This window comes from Phyllobates terribilis, unplaced genomic scaffold, assembly GCF_046119375.1.
Source record: "Phyllobates terribilis strain yellow unplaced genomic scaffold, ASM4611937v1 Scaffold_4__5_contigs__length_816908805, whole genome shotgun sequence".
NCBI lineage: Eukaryota > Metazoa > Chordata > Amphibia > Anura > Dendrobatidae > Phyllobates > Phyllobates terribilis.
In genome coordinates, this window is record NW_027362764.1 from 68066357 (window position 1) to 68088740 (window position 22384).

The 22384-nt window shown below is 47.0% G+C and overlaps 1 protein-coding gene across 1 annotated transcript in view; it reads left to right on the forward strand.

The window, feature by feature from the left end:
- Positions 1–22384, forward strand: part of LOC141264614 (macrophage mannose receptor 1-like) — a 203872-nt gene that overhangs the window by 145816 nt on the left and 35672 nt on the right. The window contains exons 15-18 of the mRNA XM_073676893.1: positions 11064–11211; positions 12259–12291; positions 15564–15727; positions 17556–17623. Of these exons, the coding sequence (XP_073532994.1) occupies positions 11064–11211; positions 12259–12291; positions 15564–15727; positions 17556–17623 (413 nt within the window). The remainder of the gene's footprint in view (positions 1–11063; positions 11212–12258; positions 12292–15563; positions 15728–17555; positions 17624–22384) is intronic.

Consider the following 22384-nt stretch of genomic DNA (forward strand, 5'->3'; position numbering starts at 1 on the left):
GCATAATTAGTGGACGCCATGTTGCGTTTGGAGAGTCTCTGATGTGCCTAAACAGTGGAAACCTCTCATAAGTCACCCAATTTTGGAAAATAGACCCCTCAGGGAACTTATATAGAAATGTGGGGAGCAGCTGGAACCCCGAGGTATAATGTTGAGCCATGAAAATAAAAAAATCTAACTTTTCCCTCAAAAAATGTTCTTTTAGCCCCAAATTTTGCATTTTTATAAGGGTTTCCTGAGAAATTGCGCCATACAATTTGTTGTGCAATTTCTCCTCAGTTCGTATATAACCCATATGTGGTCAAAAACTACTTTTGAGGCACAGTGCAAAGCTCAGAAGGGAAGAAGCACCATATTGGAATTTAGATTTTGCTGGACGGGTTTGAGGGTGCCATGTCACATTGGTAGATCTCCTGAGGGGTCAGAACAGCAGAACTCCCGACAGATGACCATATTTTACAAACTACACCTCTCAATGAATTCATCTATGGGTGCAGTGATGATATTGACACCACAGGTGCGTCACAGAATTTTATACCATTGGACAGTGAAGAAAAAATAATTACACTTTTACCACAAAAATTTTGTTTTAGCCCCAGATTTTTCATTTTCACACTGGGAAATGGGTAAAAATGACACCAAAATTTGTGCTGCAACTTCTGCTGAAGGTAGAAATACCCCATATGTGGCTTTACAGTACTGATTAGCCACACGAGACTCAGGAAGGACAGAGGGCTATTTGCCTCCTGGGGCACAGATTTTCCTAGAATAGTTTGCAGACTCCATATACAGAGCCCCTATGTGCAATAAGAACAGAATCCCCCTCAAGTGACCCCATTTTGGAAATTATACCCCATTGGGAATTTTATCTACAGGTGTAGTGACGATTTTGACTTTATGGGTGTTTTCCAGAAACAAGCAGCTGTGGATGTTGCTGAGTGAAAATTGCAATCTGCCATTGTAGTGACCAGTACGTTGTAGTGACCAGTACATTATGCCCAGTTCGTGCTTCTGGAGACATGCACCCGTAAATTAGGCGGGCTATCATCCCTACAGAAATGCCATACATGTGGACAATGAATGTGATTTAGGCACACTGGGGTTCAGAAGGGAGGGAGAATTTGCTGGAGTTCTTTTGGGGTGCGAGAAGCAATTTAGCTTTTCCAGAGCCTTTGTGCTAGCAGTAACGTGGAAGCCCCTATATTTCCAGTAACAGTTGACGGACCTGATTGGGGACTTGCTTTTTTTGTGGATTGAGTAGCAGCTTTTGTTGGGAAAATTTTACATAACATTTGGGATTACATTTATCCAGGGCTCTACGCTGAGCACTTATATCGGGGTTTACATCTAAATCTCCGAGTGACGTGATTCATATGAAATCCCCCAGGGATCCATTCATTAGGCAACAGAGTTACTCTGGACTCCGTCTGGCCTCAGTTCAATGCCATCCTTCTTTTCAAAAGTGCACAAAACTGAGGTTGACCACGTTTTTATGCACGCCTAAAAAGACAGACACCTCTGGATCATAGGCCAGATGGCATCCACAATGTCTCCATCTGCCTCACTATAGGGAATCTTCCGCTGGGGGTTCCGTCTGAATCACGTATTTCAGATATTTACATGGAAACCCAGTATAAACAGTATAAGGGCTTGTTTTTAGTGGAATGAGTTGACTTTTTTATTGGTACGATTTTCGGGCACATAACATTTTTTGATCGCTTTCTATTCTGATTTTTGGGAGGCAGAATGAACAATAACCAGCAATACAGAAATTGTTTTTTGGGGCTTATTTTTCCACATGTGTTAAAATTGATAAGGCAGCGTTATTCTTCAGGTCAGTACGTTTACAGCAGTAACACATTTATATTGTTTTTTTTATGTTTTTTTTTTTTTTTTATAGAAAAAATAATTATTTTGTATCGCTATAAGTTTTTTATTTTTAAGCTGATGGAGCTGTATGGCAGCTTGTTTTTTGCAGGACAAGATGACGTTCTCAGTGGTACCATTTTTATTTACATTGGTATTTTTGTTTGCGCTTTATTCCACTTTTTGTATGATAAAGCATTGTTTTTTGTCTCATTTTTTACTTATTTTGTTAACGGTGTTCACTGAAGGGATTAAGTAGTGGGACAGTTTGATAGGTCAAGTTGTTTTGGACACGGCAATACCAAATATGGGTATTTTTTGGGTTTATTTTTGTTTTCACATAAATGTATTTACTGGATTAATATTTTTTCTCTTTTTTTTTGTTCTTTATTTTGTGATTTTTTTTAAATATTTTTACAATTTTTATTAACTTTTTTTTTACATCTTTACACTGACTGATTGCTGATCTGATACTCTGCAATGGTTCTGCACTGCAGGGCATGAGATCTGCATAAGACATGCAAGGAGGAGGTGTGTCAGCTTCTGCTCTAAGCAGGCGCTAACAGGCCACCTCCCCTGAAGGACCCCACGGCCATTTTTTGGCCCAGGGTCACCATGGAGACCATCAGCAAAATGCGATCGCAGCATCACAGAGGTTAAATGTCCGGGATTGGTGCTATCACCGATCGTGGGCATGGCAGCAGGGTGTCAGCTCTCATATAGAGCTGACACCCGCACTCGATTATGGCGCCACTCACTGCAAGCCCACGCGATCATTGTGCCATAAATATACTGCTCTTTGTGGGAACGCAGCTCCCGCAGATCAGTATATATATGGTGCATGTCGTTAAGGGGTTAAATAAGTCATATCCATTTAACCACAACTATTTATATGTGCATGTGTGGCACCCCAGGGGTCTGGTTTCCACAGTAACAGCAATGTTATGTCTGAGAGCAGGTGGGAGGTCTCTTGGTCAGGGATCCTGTGCATGCCACACCTCCTGCCCAGTCCTGGGAGGGGAAGAACTTCCCCTATATAAACCTAGGGCTGAGGCAGGGTTGGAGAGTAGAGAAGAAGTAGAGACAGAGAAGCAGATATAGGAAAAGAACATCAGGAGCTCTGTGGGAGCAGTGCTACAAGGAGTCAGGGGCTGGCAGCTGCAGAGCTCGCCCTGACTGAGAAGTTATCACCGGACCCAGAGTCCGAGGCTGTGGGGACTAACTCCTATCCAGCAGCAGAAACCGACCGGCAGGGGATTGCAGGTCCTCTGGCCCAGAAACCCGAAGGCACGGTCACACGCGTGGGACCAGCACCGCCGTCGTGGAGCGGAAGCTACTAGAAGGCCCCGAGTCACCGGCCATACGGGTGAGCACCACACGGTACACTCAGGGACGTGGGCTACTTATACCCGCCTCTAGCAAGGTAGCCGGAAGAGTATCGTTAGTTTGGGAGGCCTACAACTCCGCCTGGCCAGGGGAGATCCCATCTGCTCAAGGACTGACCAGGCCCCAATCGCTAGCCAGTACTCCGGGAGGGTCTATCTTTGTCACCAGTAAAGACCCTGAACTACACCGTACCGTCTCCGAGTGGTTCCTGCTACCCCCATCATCCACGTCGGCTGCCCTGAGGCCATACCCCTCCCGTTGGGGGTTATACTATCACGCTGCACAATCCTACCACCGGCCTCAGCGGTCTGCCCTGCAGCAGCAGCTCCTTAGCTGTACTCAACGGGTGGCGTAGTCGTCCAACATCTACCGCTAATACAGCGCCACTTAGTCTGACTCCCTGGGCACGGACCGGATCACCGCCACGAGACTACAACCCTAAAGAGATCCGGCTCCGGGTAAGCTCCCGCGTGCACAACGCAGCGCGACACAGGCCCAAGGCCCGTCAACTTTTGGCGTAGTCGGCAGGATTTCGTGCCCGCAACCACCGGGTACTGCGTGCCTGAAAAAGACTGTTCAAACTTACCTGTGGTGAAGATTCCCGCCATCCGGCGCCATCTTCCGCTTCCTTCCCGCCATCGGTGGAATTTTCCCGCCATCCGGCGCCATCTTCGGCCTTCTTCCCGCCATACGTGGAGTTTTCCCGCCATTGGACGCCATCTTGAGGACGCCGCGCGGGAAGAAGAGGGGCGTGGACTCCGAAAGCGCACGAGAACTGAAGCCCCGCCTCACGTCCGGACGTTGCGTAAGGTCCTGGAAGGAGCCCAGCAGACGCCGACGTCACAGGAGCGCGACGGAAGGTCCTCAACCCTGACGATCCACTGCGGAGCCGCGGCCTACTGAAGAGGATCATCGCAAGGTAGGCCACGGTCCACTAGGGGGGAGAAGGATGTCGGATACGGAGGAGAGCTTCACCGCTTCAACCCCCGCCAGCGCCACCGCTGTTGCGGTCATGCCTTTCACCATGCCCTATATCCCGGGGGCAGCCTGGCTACCCCAGTACTCAGGGGAGTCACATACCCTGCATAACTTTAGAGAAAAGCTGGATAGCCTCTTCCAGGTGTACCCCCTCACAGAGGAGCAAAAAGTGAGCATCCTGGTGGCCCAATTAACCGGGGCAGCCCAAAGGGAGGTAAAGTCCTGGCCACCTGGGGGGAGGACTGTCGCAGGGATACTAACCCGGCTGAGGGACACCTTTGATACCCGCACCTCAGCCGAGATCAAGCTTAGATTCTACGGGTGCAAACAGCGGGCACATGAGAGTATAAGGGACTATGCCCTGAACCTACAAGAGGCCCTGAGAGCCATTAAGCAGACCGACCCTGACGGCGTGGGAGACGAGGATAGGCTGTTGACTGAACAATTTATAGAGGGTTTATATTGCAATGCCCACCGAACCCAGTTGCGGGCAATGGCCTTACAGGACCCTCATCTGGGATTTGCACAGTTCAAGGACAGAGCCATCCGGGTGCTTCGAGAACCGGCACCAGGTGGCGTTGTGACCCCCAGACGCCCCACTACCACTTACCACCAGGAGGCGGCGCCCTTGTCGGCAGGGCCTGTGGGAGCTGGTGCGCAGGCTTTGAACAATGACCCGGCTCCAGACCTGCACCATCAGGTCCAAGAGCTAGCTAAAAGCGTTGCTGCGCTAACCCGAACTGTGCAGTCTTTACAGGTTTCCACTCCAGGGAAGATCCAGCTGGCATCCGGACCGGAGGACATCCCGTGGCGTCGACCAAGGAGGACCCCACCGGCCAGAAGAAGACCCAGCGACTGATACAACGAGGACGGACGACCCATCTGCCGCCGCTGCAATCAACCCGGACATATGGCAAGGTACTGTCCTTTAAACTGGCACAACCTGGGGTAGAGGGCCAACCCCCAGGAAAAAGATCACCAGGCCCATCGAACTGGCGCGACAAATATGTGGGAGGACGTCCAGTCTTACCCGTGGTACTGGATGGCATTCCTATGAGTGCCCTACTGGACACCGGGTCACAGGTCACCACCATCCCGTACGTGCTCTTCAAGCAGTACTGGAATGACTCGGATATCACCCGCTACCCTGACGACGACTTGAGTATCATCGCCAGCAATGGTCAGCCCGTGCCACAGATTGGATTTAAAGAGGTGACCATTAAAATTGGTAGAGTCGAACTGGCAGCACAGGGACTGATCATTGTAGACATTGACAAACACGAGAGTCACCCAAAGATAACTCTAGGAACTAATGTAATTGAAAATTGTCTTGCAGAGGTGATTTTCCTTTTACAGCAGGTTGCCAAGAACGCCAGCTCCGGCCAGCAGCGAGTGCTCCAGAAAGAGATCCGGGCACTGATGCGACGGCAACAGCTAGAACTCTCCGGTGGTGAGATTGGTAGCGTGCGAATGTGTGACCCTTTCCCTATTGCCATGCCCCCGAAAAGTGAAATGATGATTTGGTGCCGGGCAGCTATTGGTCTGAGAGGTAGAGATTACCAGGCAATGGTAGAACCAGTTTACTCAGACAGTAGGCCCACCATTTTGACAGCACGGGGGGTGGTCAATGTACGCCATGGGAGGGTGCCCGTTCGCATAATAAATATCGGGAAGAGGGAAGTGTACCTGCCCCGGTATGCCACGCTAGCCAAATTGTATACCATCAATCAAGATTCCATACAGTCCGTAGAACCCTTGCCTCCATCTTCCCCGGAGGAAGGTAACGGCTCTCAGAAAACAATGGAGGACTGGTGTCAGCAACTACATTTGGGTACTGACTCCACTCCCTCACACCAGAAACAGGGAGTCTATCGGGTGGTTCAAGAGTACGAGAGAGTGTTTAGTAAACACCCGTTAGACTTCGGGCGAGTCAAGGGGGTAGAACACCACATCCCCACGGGAGACCATCCTCCCATAAAAGAGAGGTATCGACCCGTACCCCCTGCACACTACCAACACGCCAAGGGGATGCTTAGAGACATGAAGGAGGCTGGGGTGATCAGGGATAGCTGTAGCCCCTGGGCAGCTCCACTAGTCTTAGTCAAAAAGAAAGACAACACCATGAGGATGTGTGTAGATTACCGGAAAATCAACCGTATCACACACAAGGATGCGTACCCCTTACCAAGGATAGAGGAGTCTTTGGCTGCTTTAAGATCTGCTAACTTCTTCTCTACCTTGGATCTCACTAGTGGGTACTGGCAGGTTCCTGTAGCAGAGGCGGACCGGGAGAAGACCGCATTCACCACCCCGATGGGACTTAGCGAGTTTACCTGCATGCCGTTCGGACTCTGCAACGCACCAGGAACCTTCCAACGATTAATGGAGTGCTGTCTGGGCCACAGAAACTTCGAGACGGTCCTGCTGTACCTGGACGATGTCATCGTATATTCCAAGACGTATGAGGACCACCTGAAACACCTGGCGGAAGTGTTCGAAGCTCTGGCAAGCTACGGCCTAAAGGTGAAACCCTCCAAGTGTCACCTCCTGAAACCAAAGGTGCAGTACCTGGGACACGTGGTGAGCGCTGATGGAGTGGCTCCCGACCCTGATAAGATCACCGCAATTAAGGAATGGCCAAGTCCCTCCAGTGTAAAGGAAGTGCGGCAGTTCCTCGGGTTGGTAGGCTATTACCGCAGATTCATCCCCGGTTTCACCAAAAAGGCAGCTCCTATGCAGGACCTCCTGATAGGCCAGTCCCGGAAGGCCAAGAACCAGAAGCCACCCTTCAGATGGGAGAAGTTAGAAGAAGAGTCCTTCCGCCAGCTGAAGATGGCCCTCACGGGGGATGAAATCCTGGCGTACCCTGATTACAGCCAGCCCTTTATCCTCTACACCGACGCAAGTAACATCGGGCTAGGAGCCGTGCTGTCCCAGATCCAGCAGGGGAAAGAACGAGTAATCGCTTACGCCAGCCGAAAACTGCGATCCACCGAGAGAAACCCTGAGAATTACAGCTCATTTAAGCTAGAGTTCCTGGCAGTGGTGTGGGCAGTCACCGAACGCTTTAAGCACTACCTCGCTTCCTCCCGGTTCACCGTGTACACGGATAACAACCCGTTGACACACCTGGACACAGCAAGACTCGGTGCCCTAGAGCAGAGATGGATGGCCCGTCTGTCCAACTACGAGTTCACAATCAAATACTGGGCAGGACGCTCCAATACCAACGCGGACGCCCTGTCCAGGATGCCAAACCTACCGGACGTAGGAGAAGATCCAGAGGGACTGGAAGAAGTCGAACTCCCCGCGTTCCACCGTCATGGGACTATCCAGTATTCCCACCGGGTAAGGAGTAAGCAAGCTGCTACGTTTAATCCCTTGCCTCACTACAACTGGGCGGAAACGCAAGACAGTGACCCTGCCGTCCGACTGGTGAAGGAGATGCTGACTCGGCCAGAGGCTCGCCTTGACCCAGACGCTCCGGAGGAAGCCAAGCAACTGTGGGCTGAGAAGAGTCGACTGTTCCTTTATAAGGGGAAGTTGTGCCGCCGAATGGTTAACTCCCGGACGCATGAACTAATCTGGCAAGTAGTGGTGCCACGAAGAGACGCAGCCGTGGTGATGGAGGCATACCACGACGGGGCTGGACACTTCGGATGGAAGAAGCTGGAGTTCCTGCTGCGCGCGCGGTTCCACTGGGTAGGCTTGAGGGGAACCATCGAGAGGTGGTGCAGAGACTGTGGCCCGTGCAACCTAAGAAGGAAGGACCGTGCCAGCCAGAAGCCTCCCCTGCAGTCCATCGTCACCCGGCAGCCGTTGGAACTGGTAGCCTTGGATCATGTAAAACTGACCCCAAGCAGAAGTGGCTACGTCTACGCACTAACCATCGTGGATCACTACTCCCGGTTCTTGGTTGTCGTCCCCGTCAAGGACTTAACAGCTCGAACAGCAGCTAGAGCCTTCCAGCAGCATTTCTGCCGTCCACACGGGTACCCGGACCAAGTGTTGACAGACCAGGGACCTGCCTTTGAAGCGGAGGTCTTCCAAGAATTCTGCACTCTGTATGGCTGCCGGAAGATAAGGACGACACCCTATCATCCGCAAACTAATGGACTTTGTGAGAAAATGAACCAGGTGGTGATAGATCTTCTGAAAACATTGCCCCTGGAAGAACGCAGTCTGTGGCCTGAGAGGCTGCCCGACCTAGTGGACCTATACAACCACATCCCGGTAGGTTCCACCAACTGTACCCCGGCTTACCTGATGAGGGCAAGACCTGGTAAGCTACCTGTTGACCTGGAGATGGGAGTCCTGACACCCGAGGACACTTCACCAGAAGCAGACTGGGACACAGAGAGGCAGCAGCAGTACCGGAAAGTACAGGAGAGCGTGGAGCGAAGTCTCTGTCAAGCTAGGGAAAGACAAGAGAAAACTTACAACCAGTATGCTCCCGCTGTTCCCCTGGTACCCGGAGAGCAGGTCTTGAAGAGGAAAAGGCGGCTCCACAAGTTGGACGACCAGTGGGAGAAGGACCCGTACATCGTACTGCCCTCAAGCCACGACAACCCAAAGGTCTGTACCATCAGTAAAGACGGAGGGGAAACCACAACCATTGTATCCCGGGATCACCTGAAGAAGTGTCCCGAACAGCTACGGAACCCTGAAGAGGAACAAGAAGAACCTCGACCCGTAGAGGAAAGGGAAGATATGGTTAGTACTGTGCTCGGAGACTTCCCTCGGTCTTGGACTCAAGACAATGGCGCAGTTGTGGTACCTGTACTCACCTTCCTCCAACCAGCATCCCAAGCACCTACGGAGCAACAGGTAGAGCTGGAAGAACAGCCGGTCCAGGAGGCAGAAGATCCCACACCAGCAGACCAGGAGGATCAACCCTCTGCTTATAGTGAACCTGCCATGCCTCTAGTGAGCCAAAGGGCCCATGGACAGCTGCCCAGTTTACCCTTGACAGTTCCTACACCCTGTAGTTCGGGGCTAGACAGTCAGCTCCGTAGGTCCACTAGGGCCACGAGAGGTCAGTTACCCGCACGTTGGAGGATTTGAAGTGTATAAGTTGTTTTATTTATGGTTACCTGTTTTTCTTGTTGCTTGTGTATAATTATGTGTTTCTAGTTATTTTTAGGAGTCCTTGGTGGATTTACCGGGAATCCTTGTACAATTGGTTGGAGCGTAACCTAGGAATGGACTAAAGACTGTTAAGGACTCGGGGCAGGACAGACCCCTACCTGGTTACGTCTCCCTGTTTTGGTGAAATGGACACCTTTGTTTTCTTCAAAGACTGCACCCGGTTGCGGACACGCCGTAACCATCTTATGTGTTTTTCTTATTGTATTATTGTTTATACCTTGTTATGTTTTTCTAAAAATATGTTTAGTCCCGGAGTACTAAATTTCACTAGGGGGGAATGTGGCACCCCAGGGGTCTGGTTTCCACAGTAACAGCAATGTTATGTCTGAGAGCAGGTGGGAGGTCTCTTGGTCAGGGATCCTGTGCATGCCACACCTCCTGCCCAGTCCTGGGTGGGGAAGAACTTCCCCTATATAAACCTAGGGCTGAGGCAGGGTTGGAGAGTAGAGAAGAAGTAGAGACAGAGAAGCAGATATAGGAAAAGAACATCAGGAGCTCTGTGGGAGCAGTGCTACAAGGAGTCAGGGGCTGGCAGCTGCAGAGCTCGCCCTGACTGAGAAGTTATCACCGGACCCGGAGTCCGAGGCTGTGGGGACTAACTCCTATCCAGCAGCAGAAACCGACCGGCAGGGGATTGCAGGTCCTCTGGCCCAGAAACCCGAAGGCACGGTCACACGCGTGGGACCAGCACCGCCGTCGTGGAGCGGAAGCTACTAGAAGGCCCCGAGTCACCGGCCATACGGGTGAGCACCACACGGTACACTCAGGGACGTGGGCTACTTATACCCGCCTCTAGCAAGGTAGCCGGAAGAGTATCGTTAGTTTGGGAGGCCTACAACTCCGCCTGGCCAGGGGAGATCCCATCTGCTCAAGGACTGACCAGGCCCCAATCGCTAGCCAGTACTCCGGGAGGGTCTATCTTTGTCACCAGTAAAGACCCTGAACTACACCGTACCGTCTCCGAGTGGTTCCTGCTACCCCCATCATCCACGTCGGCTGCCCTGAGGCCATACCCCTCCCGTTGGGGGTTATACTATCACGCTGCACAATCCTACCACCGGCCTCAGCGGTCTGCCCTGCAGCAGCAGCTCCTTAGCTGTACTCAACGGGTGGCGTAGTCGTCCAACATCTACCGCTAATACAGCGCCACTTAGTCTGACTCCCTGGGCACGGACCGGATCACCGCCACGAGACTACAACCCTAAAGAGATCCGGCTCCGGGTAAGCTCCCGCGTGCGCAACGCAGCGCGACACAGGCCCAGGGGCGCGTCACATGTAGCTCTTTCAATGACAATTCCAACAATACATTTACATGGTCAGTGCGTTCCTCCATTACTAAGAAATCAGAGTTTGAATTGATATGAAAATTAAACTGAAGGACTAAGGTAGATCTGAAGCCTCTGTCACTCCAGCTCTATTTCTCTATTACAATTTGTCCCACAAAAAAATTACCAACATGCCCTCATACAGCTATGGCAAAAGAAAAAGAAGTTATGACATTTGGAAGAAGAGAAAGTAAAAAGCAAAAGTTAAAAAATGAAAAATGACCCGTTCATGGAGGGATTTCCAATAAAAACAAATAACAATGGTATTAGCACTAGATTTAGGAAAGTATGTACATGTATGTACAGTTTTCAAAGCGTTGTAGTCCGGTAACTAATTTCTTTTTTCTTTTTTTAAATAAGTTGAATTATGAAAAGTGGCGATATGGCAGACCTGACAATTCCGATGAGCAGAAAAAATGTGTAGCACTGTCTGGAGTCTACCAGTATATGTCTTGGCTTAACTTCCACTGCGATATGCCATTTGAATGGATTTGTAAGCTACAAAAAGGTACATAAATATTAAAGTTAAAGCAAATCTCCACCTCTAGAAAAAAACTCCTAGTGCACCCACCAGAAATGCGTTGTTTCTGTCATCACATTTTGTTTATGTTTGTGTCAGGAGCAATCACATTCGGGCACTTTTACTGTTCAAAATGCGCCATAATTGTGTCTGAAATAGCTTAAGTTTATAAAGTATCATAGATACTTTACATGCCTTGCTAGGTTAGGAGGAGAAGCCTGGCTTAGCAAGAAAGGGACATGGGTTGAGATGCATTAATGTTCCCCTAAGCCAACAAGAAGTGGTGTAAAGTTAGACAAAATTGCCTAAAAATGTGCCAAATTTATCATCCAGCATGAGCCGCTTGGACACATTTGGTAATGTTCAGGCTGTCTATTCTACCTTTACTCTGTTAATGTATTTCTAAATGGGAGTCTCTAAGCGCAGTGAAGAAGAACCTCTAAAATCTCCTATGCCCTTTCCCGCTCAATTATGCTTCCAGAAGTTAGTCGCCTCTTCCTTTTTCCTCTTCAACTTGCCATCCAGTTCAGGCAGCATCATGAAGTGATGCCATCGCGCCACCTGATGTCTCTTGAATAATTGTGACCTTTCACAGTTTGCAAACTGCAGTTTTCCAGAGGGAATGGTGAAGCAGGAAACCAATGGCTCTCTGCCCTGCGACAGATTTTAATGGTAACCACATCCTTATCTGGACCTATGTGGCCAAATGACAGTACCGGCTGGGCAGTCTGGCCTTGTTGTCTCTCGGTTGTCCTGCTAACTGGTGCTCCCCTACCTCCCCCCTAGAATTTATAATGAACAACTTCAAAACCTTTCTATTAATATCCCGTATTTGACTTTGATAATAGAAACTTAAGATATAGAAAAGTATACCCCTGTAGTCTCATTTTCCTATGGGGTATGGGTGTAAACACTATCTTTACTTTACAGCATCTCATACAGTCCATAAAGTAAAGAATTAAATACTCCTTAACCAAAAGCTATAAAATCCTATATACAGTACTTGTGCAATTACCTCTTACTTTTTGTTTCTAGGAAAGGAATTTAAGGAAAACCCAAAACCTCCAAGTAAGAAATTTATTTTTCATTCTGTTTAAAGGGAATCTGTCATATGATTCGTTCTGCCCAAGCCAGCATCAATCAATCACCCGGTGGGTTATTGTAGTCATGTATGTCTTACTCTAAATAGCTGCAGAATTTCAGAGAAAGCATACTTTGAAAAGCCATTTGGGGACTATGTGTCTCAGGTGTCTAGTCCCAAGGCAGGTCCCCAGTGGCTTCTCTCTGCACAGATCCCCTTGATTGATAAGTATCACCCTATGCACACACATAGACAGAGACCTGTTGGTGTATGGGTGCAGATTTAGGCAGCATGGATCAGCTGACAAATCCATTATAAATTAGTGAACCAATGCAATGTTATAAATAGCACATAAATAAAAGTGGTGCAGAGTTGATAATTACATCCAGGTTGTGGTGCCTGTGGTCCAAAGTGAACATGGTAGATGGAGGATAGGAAAATATTTTGAGCAAATTAAACAGAACCTTGGAGGCATCTGAGTGATATTTGTCCATGGAGATAAGTATGTCACCCATGATAATTCTGGAAAAATTAGTTGAGATGAATGTATTATCCAGGTAGTGAAGTGGTTTATGAAGGTGGTGGCATAGAATGGTGGTCAGTAGATGACAGCTACTTGGAAGTTAGGAAGAAAGTAAATGCAGACAGAGTGTACTTCAAATGAGGGCAAATGTGAAATACGGGTAAAGGGACAGTCATTCAGCAAGAGAAGCTGACTACTCCACCATGTTTGATGTGAATAGCACAGACAAGCAGGTTGTCACCTAGATGTTTCAAACATCATCACGTTTGTTCTCAATAGAGATTAGCCGACCAGATCCCAATTATCCAAATCATACAAATTTTACAGGGAAATTTGATTTCTAATCAACTTATACCTCACTGCTCATTTCTCTGGACTCTTCCACTGCTCACTGTCTCCTGAGCTAAACTCCGGGACTCTTAACGTTCACCTTGTAAGGGACCAGACTGGCCGGTGGTTTCTTCTGGGTCCCTAAACAGCCTGCTACAGTACCCATTAGTGTGCGTGTACTTTGTGGGGACTTGTTGCTTAGCCCTTTTTCGGTACACAACTGGCTTCTGTAACACGATTCTGCACTTTAACCCTACGATTCTCAATCACAGCACACTTTCCACTTGTGGCCTGTAGCTATATGATGCTTCTTGCTACTCCAATAGCTCAACCATAACTAACAACTAACAGGAACTAGCTGCCTGTACAAATGCTCCAGTAACTCCTCCCACCTGGACTGGCTTCTGTTAACCCTGTCACAGCTCAACAAACTACTGTAGAGCACAGTATTTTTAATTAATTTATTTTATTACTTGTAAAATCACATACAAAACAGTTTATTGCAACAGATTATCACAATAAGCCTTCAGAGAGAGTGTCAGGACATCTTCTCCACTTTCACAAGCTCACAACATGCAAGTGCGGGGACGGCCAAAAGTACCAACCTAGTGTGAAAGAGCCCCGGGTTACAGGATATAGTGGCATACAGCGTAGAGGATCATACAGGGGACAGGGAGTAGCGGAGGTGGCCGAAGACTTGTGCAGTGAGGTGAGTATTAGGATTTTTATTTTTTTTTAAACATTTTGCAGTTTAAGACATTTGTTGCACTCAGCAAATTTGAACACCTTAGGATTATATTTGTGTGAATCACCGAAACAATAACCACAGCCATGTCACGCAAAGTAGATTACATGAGCCAAAGAAGGCTCACATGATTTCAGGATTTCAGGGGCGACTTTGCGGACTTTCCATTAATCATGCTTTGCAGCTATCACATTACATTATATAGCACAGCTAATTAGGGGAGACATTATAGCCTTTATAAAAGCTTAATCATGAATCTGGATAGTGACAGGACGTCACAGCTGACAGCTTAGTCATAGAGATATGGTGAGAAAACTTTAAAAAACTGAATAATCCTTATACAGTGGGGAACATAAGTATATGATACCCTGCCGATTTTGCAAGTTTTCCCACCTACAAAGAATGGAGAGGTCTGTAATTTTTATCTTCAGGTACACTTCACCTGTGAGAGACAGAATCTAAAAATAAAAAACAGAAAATTACATTGTATGAATTTTACATAATTAATTTGCATTTTATGGCATGAAATAAGTATTTGATACAATAAAAAACAACTTAAATAAGTTGGCCACAACTTTTTATTATGTCCCCATTGATCCCCCCCAGGGTCCATAAGTGTCTTTGTAATTACCTTCTGTTGCAGGTTCTGCCTGTGAGCAGCGCTATCGCTGGCCGCTCACAGGCATCACGTGACCCCATGCTGACGTCACGACAAGTGAGGCGTGACTCAGCACTGGGGTCCCCACAGAGGCTGCTGGGTTGTGGGTGGGGTTGCCCCGCACGTCACACCCAGCATCCACCACATGCTTTCCCAATGAATGAGGAGAGGGAGAGCGGCCAATGGATGCTGGGTGTGACTTGGGGTAACTCCGCCCACAACCCAGCATCTACTGGTGGAACGCGGAAGAGGGACCCCCAGCTGCAGCCTGGACTTGTTGTGACGCTAGCGGATGTCAGAGCTGGCTGCAGCCCAGGTCACGTGATGCCTGTGAGCGGCTATCGATAGCGCCGCTCACAGGCAGTAACTGCAACAGAAGGTTATTACAAAAACACTTATGAGGATACATTGGGGAGGGGATAATAAGTAGTGGACAACCCCTTTAATATTTGGTACAGAAACGTTTGTTTGCAATTACAGAGGTCAGACGTTTCCTGTAGTTCTTGACCAGGTTTGCACTCACTGCAGCAGGGATTTTGGTCCACTCCTTCATACAGATCTTCTCCAGATCTTTCAGGTTTCGGGGTTGTCGCTGGGCAACATTGAGTTTCAGCTCCCTCCAAAGCTTTTCTATTGGGTTCAGGTCTGGAGACTGGCTAAGCCACTGCAGGACCTTGAAATGCTTCTGACGGAGCCGCTCCTTAGTTGCCCTGGCTGTGTGTTTCGGGTCATGATCATGCTAGAAGACCCAGCCACAGCCCATCTTCAATGATCTTACTGAGGGAAGGAGGTTGTTGGCGAAAATCTCACGATACATGACCCCATCCAACCTCCCTTCAATGCGATGCAGTTGTCCTGTCCCCTTTGCAGAGGTTTTGCAGAACTTGCAATTCGCCTCAAATCAAACTTCTTGGGAAAAATTTAAGCCGGTGAATTCAATTTTCAAAAATTTCACTCATCTCTAATTACAACTACATGATTTCCTATATCTTTTATATTACAGAATATAATTTTACCAGCGATGGTTGGCTAATCTATAATGACCACCAATACTATGTTAGCAAGGATGAAATGCCGATGGAGAAAGCTGATAGATATTGTAAAAGCAATTTTTCCCATCTTGTCACCATTAATGGTGAATCTGAGTGGAAATTCCTCTCCAGATATGTAAGTTCTCAATACTAACATTCTAATAAAACTGAAAACGGTCCTTAACATTTTTTTTGCAGAATAATAAAAATGTTTGGAATTGTATCATATTAGGTAAAATAACACCTTCTTCATTATCCAGCTGCCTATAGACCCCTTCTGTTGCTAGTAGGCTTTCTGCATTCAGAAACTCCCCCTGGGAATGTTTATATTACAGCAAAATAAATGGAGAAAAGGCGATTTTGCTGCAGTTTTTTTTTGTGTGACTCTCATAAAATATAGACACTCCCAGAGGGAGTCTAGTTAAAAAGTCTGCTTAATTTCAGGAGAGGAATCACCACTCCCCTTGTTGCCCTACTATAGACCCTGAGTTAAAAATATATCATGCTGCCACTTCAAGGGGGCGCTCACACTCACTGCATACTGATTTATTATTGAGCTAAATGGGAGATGTACATTTTTGTGGAAGGCGCTCCCCCTAGTGGTGGCAACAGGCACAATGGAAACAGAGTTTGAAAATAAACTGGCAATTAAAAAAACATGGTATGGTGCTAATCTGCATGAAAATACAATTTTAAATATATTTGGCACTCTATCTTGATGTTTCAAGTCAAATCCAGTTCAAGTCAAGATGCCAATACTGTTGAACATGTGATGACAGGTGGGGGTGGGGGGGGGGCTGTTATCAGCGCCACTGGCTGTGCCCCCTCAAACTTTTCTCCCCCAGTACTATTCTCTCACATATTTGTTCACCAAACATTTTCCCTCGTACAGTCCTCTCATGCTCCCCCCTATTGACCCTTCACACATTCCTCTACCCCCTGATCATACTGTTTCTTCACACATTTCTCCACAACCTCCCCAAACTGTCTCCTCACATATTTTCCCTCCTTTCCACATACTGTCTCCACACACATTTTCCCCTCCCCATACAGTCTCCTCAAACATTTCCCACCTCTCTCCCCATACTGTCTCCTCACACAGTTCCAGCCCCTCTGGATACTGTCCCATCACACATTTCCCAACTCCCCATACTGCCTCCTCTTACATTTTCCCTCTCCTTATACTATCTCCTCAAACATTTCCTCTCCTCATATTGTCTCCTCACACACACTCCCGTATACTGTCTTTTCACACATTCCCCACTCCACATACTGTCTCCTAACAGATTTCCCCTCTCCTCATACTGTTATCCCAGACATTTCCTCCTCCCCATGCTGTCTCTTTACACTCTTCCTCCCCCTCACTATACTTACATGATTCCCGAGGACAATATAACTTATATAGCGCTTATCGTACTGATATCGCACTGATACCTATGCTGCGCGGTATTAGAATGACATCAGCAGAGTGACCAGCTGATCTGATAATGCTGCTGACCTCACCCTGATTTGGAAGTGCCGGCGGTCAGGGCTTGAATTGTACTCACGCCTGAAAGACACAAGTACAATTGAATTCAGAGATCTGCCATTTTATAGCTTCTCTGAGCCGACTGTCAATTTGACAACCAGCTTGGAGAATGGCTGAATCCCACTCCGGGGAGGGGCGGCAAAATTCCACTGCCAGGGAAACACCTCGGACCGCCAGAAACGGCAGCCCAACAGTGTTCCCCTGCTGACTGTGTTGTGCTGACTGCTCAGAGCCCCTGCAAGGAGAAAAGAGCTTCATTTTCTCCCCCCAGCAAAAAACATGCAGTTAGAATATGTTTGGAACTAGTGTTGGGTGAATTTATTTGAGTGGAACTGAATTCTACTTGAATTTGACAAAAATCTGTGCTCTATAGAATGTGGATTTTTTTAAAAAAAATGTAAACGTCTTACTTTGATGTTATCTATTTGCCTTTCAGACTTCGAAGGATGAAGGCCATAAAAGATATTATATTGGGCTACGATTAGGACTGGATAAAGTATTTAAGTAGGTGCTTATAATAAAAATGTGTTCAATTACAATATAATAATGATTTTAGTTTAAAATTTTTAAAGTTCATTGATGTATGACTGTAATATCTGTCTTATACAAGGGGAACATAAACTAGGGACCCCACTATGGTATTCGCATTCCTTTCATATACATATATATATACATACAGTGTATATATGAGAGAGAGGCCCTCAAATGACAATTTTTGCTCTCTATTTTGATTTTGAACAATCCAATTTACCAAGACAACTTAACCCCTTCCTGACGGGGCTATTTTCCATTTTTTCATTTCATTTTTTCCTCTCCTTTTTTCAAGAGGCAAAACTGTTTATTTTTCCATCCACATAGCCATATCAGGGCATGTTTTTGCCGGACGAGTTGTACTTTGAATTACATCATTCATTATATCGAGTGATGCAGTGGAAAATTGAGAAAAAAATTCAAGTGTGTTAAAATTGCAAAATAAGTGCAATTGCTTTTTTTTTTTTTATTTACCATGCTCACTATACGGTAAAACTGACCTGGCGATATGATTCTCCAGGTCAGTTCGAGTACGTAGATACCAAACATGTATATTTAAGTGGTGAAAAAAAATTCGGTAATTTAAAAAAAAAAAAATTTGCTGTTGTCGACATTTTCTGAGACTTGTAACATTTTCATTGTTCAGGATATGATATGAAGCCGTATGGGGGCTTATTTTTTGTGACCTGAGCTGACGTTTTTACTGATACCATTTTGGGGTACCATTTCGATCACCTCGTATTGCATTGCAATGTTGTGGCGACCAAAAAAATTTAATTCTGGCGTTTCAGTTTTTTTTCTAGTTACATCATTTACCGATTGGATGAATTTACTTTATATTTTGATAGATCAGACTTTTCTGAATGCAGCAATACCAAAAATGTGTATTTTTTTTAATCGTTTTATTTTTAATTTGGCAAAAGGCAGTGATTTGAACTTTTGCATTTTTTTAATTTTTTTCCAAATTTCTAAAAACATTTTTTTTCACTTTTTACTGTATTTTTTAGTCCTCTTAGGGGACATCAGCACTGCTATGTACTGTATAGTGAAAAATAGAGTCTAAACTTTAACAAATAAACTGCACTCTGTAACACTATAAAATGTAAACATGAAATATATGAAATTTGAATTGGGCCTCCCTCCCAAAAAAATAAAAATTAAGTAATTGTCGGGGTCACAGAAGAATATCTCACAATTTTTCAGCCTTTATATAGTAATTTTCCTCCTGCTGAAGTCCTATATTCCTCTTTCATTGCCCACATAAAATATGATGCCAATAAAATTGCCCCCCAAACACAGTATGATACCTCCATGGTGAATTCCTCCACATGCACAGTATAATGACCCTACTGTACCCCACCTCAACTCCCAAGGCAAAGTATGCTGACCCCAAAACAGTATGATCCCTCACACAGCCCTGCATGCAGTATAATGGGCCTACATATGGTATAATGGCCCCACACTGTATAATAATCTGCACTAGCCCTCCAAATAGTATAATGGCCCCCACACAGCCCTCCACACAGTATGATGCACCCCACACAAACCTTAAGGCTATGTGCCCACGATGCAGAAATGAAGCAGAAAATTTCTGCAGCATTTCTGCATCTCCCTGGCAGAAAAAACGCATGCAGATTGTGCATGCGTTTTTACTGCAGAATACATGCGGAATACATGCGGATTCACATGCGTACCCACATGCGTTAACGCATGTGTTTCCGCATGCGGACTGACAAGCACTTTCCAGGCGATAGCATCACTTGGAAAGTGCTTGACAACTAGGTCACACTGTATAAATCCATGCAAACAGCATGGATTTATACAGTGTGACCATAAAAATAAAAAAAATAAAGCTATACTTACCTCCGATGCCGCCGCGTGTGATGTCGCGCTCCTTCCTGGTTCCTTCCGGGTTGCCGGCACATCGTGAGACAGCCTGCGGTCACATGATCGCGACGTCATCTCAGGTCCTGGAAGGAGAAGCGCTGCAGGGGCCGCCGGACAGGTGAATATAAACTTTATTTTTTATTTTATTCTTTTTTTTACAGGTATAATGGTACCCAGGTCTGGATGAGAGTCTCCTCTCCTCCAGAACTGGGTACCATCCGCACATTGAAACGCATATTATCAGCTTGTACAAATGTACAGACACGGATTCTATGCGTCTCCATGCAAGTCAATGGCGGCGCTTCCGCAAAATTAATGAACATGCTGCGGATTTATGAGCGCTGCAGAAACACTGCGGAAAAATCTGCAGCATGTGCATTGACATTGCGGAATGCCATTTGGGACCATGGGGTGCAGATTACCATGCGTTTTTGATGCGTTTCCGCTGCGTAAATTCCGCAGCCGTAACGCATGAAAAACTCATCGTGTGCACGCAGCCTAACACTGTATAATTGCTGCATACAGTATAATGGCCCCCACATACCCCTCCAAATATTATAAGGGCCCCACATAGCATTCCATGTAGTATAATGCACCCCGCATAATCCTCTATGTAGTATAATGCATTACCCATGGTCCTCCATACAATATAATGCATTCCCCATCATCCTCCATATAATATAACGCACTCCCCATGGTCCTCCATATAATAAAATGCTTTCCTGATTCTCCTCCATATAATAAAATGCACTTGCCATGGTCCTCCATAGAACATAATGCACTCATCATGGTCCTCCATAGAACATAATGCTCTCATCATGGTCCTCCATAGAACATAATGCACTTATCATGGTCCTTCATAGAACATAATCCACACGTCATGGTCCTCCATAGAGCATAATGCACTTGTCATGCTCCTCCATAGAACATAATGCACTTGTCATGGTCCTTCATAGAACATAATGCACTCGTCATGGTCCTCCATAGAGCATAATGCACTCGTCATGGTCCTCCATAGAACATAATGCACTTGTCATGGTCCTTCATAGAACATAATGCACTCGTCATGGTCCTCCATAGAAAATAATGCACTCGTCATGGTCCTTCATAGAACATAATGCAGTCGTCATGGTCCTTCATAGAACATAATGAACTCATCATGGTCCTCCATAGAACATAATGCACTCGTCATGGTCCTCCATAGAACATAATGCATTCGTCATGGTCCTCCATAGAAGATAATGCACTCATCATGGTCCTCCATAGAACATAATGCACTCGTCATGGTCCTCCATAGAACATAATGCATTCGGCATGGTCCTCCAAAGAATTTAATGCACTCGCCATGGTCCTCCATATAATATAATTCCCTCTCCATGGTCCTCCACACAATATAATTCACTTGCCATGGTCCTCCATATAGTATAATGCACTCGCCATGGTCCTCCATACAATATAATACACCATCCATGGTCCTCCATACACTATAATGCACCCCCCATGGTCCTTAATACAATATAATTCACCCTTCATAGTCCTCCATACAGTATAAATTAGCCCTAATTAAAGGGATGTATTAAAACATGACATTGATTTCTGTAACATACCTGGCGGCGTCCTTGCATAGTGGTCCATCTCCCACTGTGCAAGAGCGCGCACTTGATCTCCAGTCCAGGGTGTCTCTCTGGCTTCCCTCCATGCTGTCTGTTTGCTTCTGTGTCTGCTGCTTAAGGGCGGCGCCCGATCACTTCCTGCTTTTTGTACCTGCTGCAGGCACACCCCTTGTGCGTCCTCAGCCTATTGCTGTCTATCACCTGGTATTTAAACCAGCTGCCCCAATTAACCCATGCCTGAGCATCTTGCCCTGTCAGTTGGCTTTTGTCTCTGACATGCCAGGTCCTGTCTATGTTACCTGTCTTGCAGTATCTGTTCCCATGTCTGTACTGTGTCCTATCTGTGTACCTTAACCTGCAGTCTGTACTCGTTCCTTGCCTGTTCGTTCCGCCTTCCTGGAGGCTGTATTTCCAGGCCAGTCTGAACACGCTCCTTGCCTGTTCGTCCCGCCTCTCTGGGGGCCGTATTCCCAGACCCGCTCCTGTATCCCGCTGCAGTGTCGGTCTCCTCCATACACTCAGTTCCAGTCTCAACTCTCTCCTATCTTTTACCTGTTTTTTCTCTATGTCCGTTCCTTTCCTTTTTCTGCAGAGTCTGAACTCGTACCTAACTCCTGCTCGTTGTCACTGTACTTCCGTTTGTGAGTTTGTGGTCCACTCGCTACTTCTCTGCAAGTACCCTGTGGGTATCTGGTTCTGCCTTTCCCTTCTAGTCTGTTCCGTGTGAACAGAGCCCTGTTCCCTCTGCGTCTGCGGTTTTCGCTTTGCTCAGCTCTGTCCGCCGCGTCTGCGGTTTTCGCTTTGCTCGGCTCTGTCCACCGCGTCTGCGGTTTTCGCTTTGCTCAGCTCTGTCCGCCGCGTCTGCGGTTTTCGCTTTGCTCAGCTCTGTCCGCCGCGTCTGCGGTTTTCGCTTTGCTCAGCTCTGTCCGCCGCGTCTGCGGTTTTCGCTTTCCTCAGCTCTGTCCGCCGCGTCTGCGGTTTTCGCTTTGCTCAGCTCTGTCCGCCGCGTCTGCGGTTTTCGCTTTGCTCAGCTCTGTCCGCCGCGTCTGCGGTTTTCGCTTTGCTCAGCTCTGTCCGTCGCGTCTGCGGTTTTCGCTTTGCTCAGCTCTGTTCGCCGCGTCTGCGGTTTTCGCTTTGCTCAGCTCTGTCCGCCGCGTCTGCGGTTTTCGCTTTGCTCAGCTCTGTCCGCCGCGTCTGCGGTTTTCGCTTTGCTCAGCTCTGTCCGCCGCGTCTG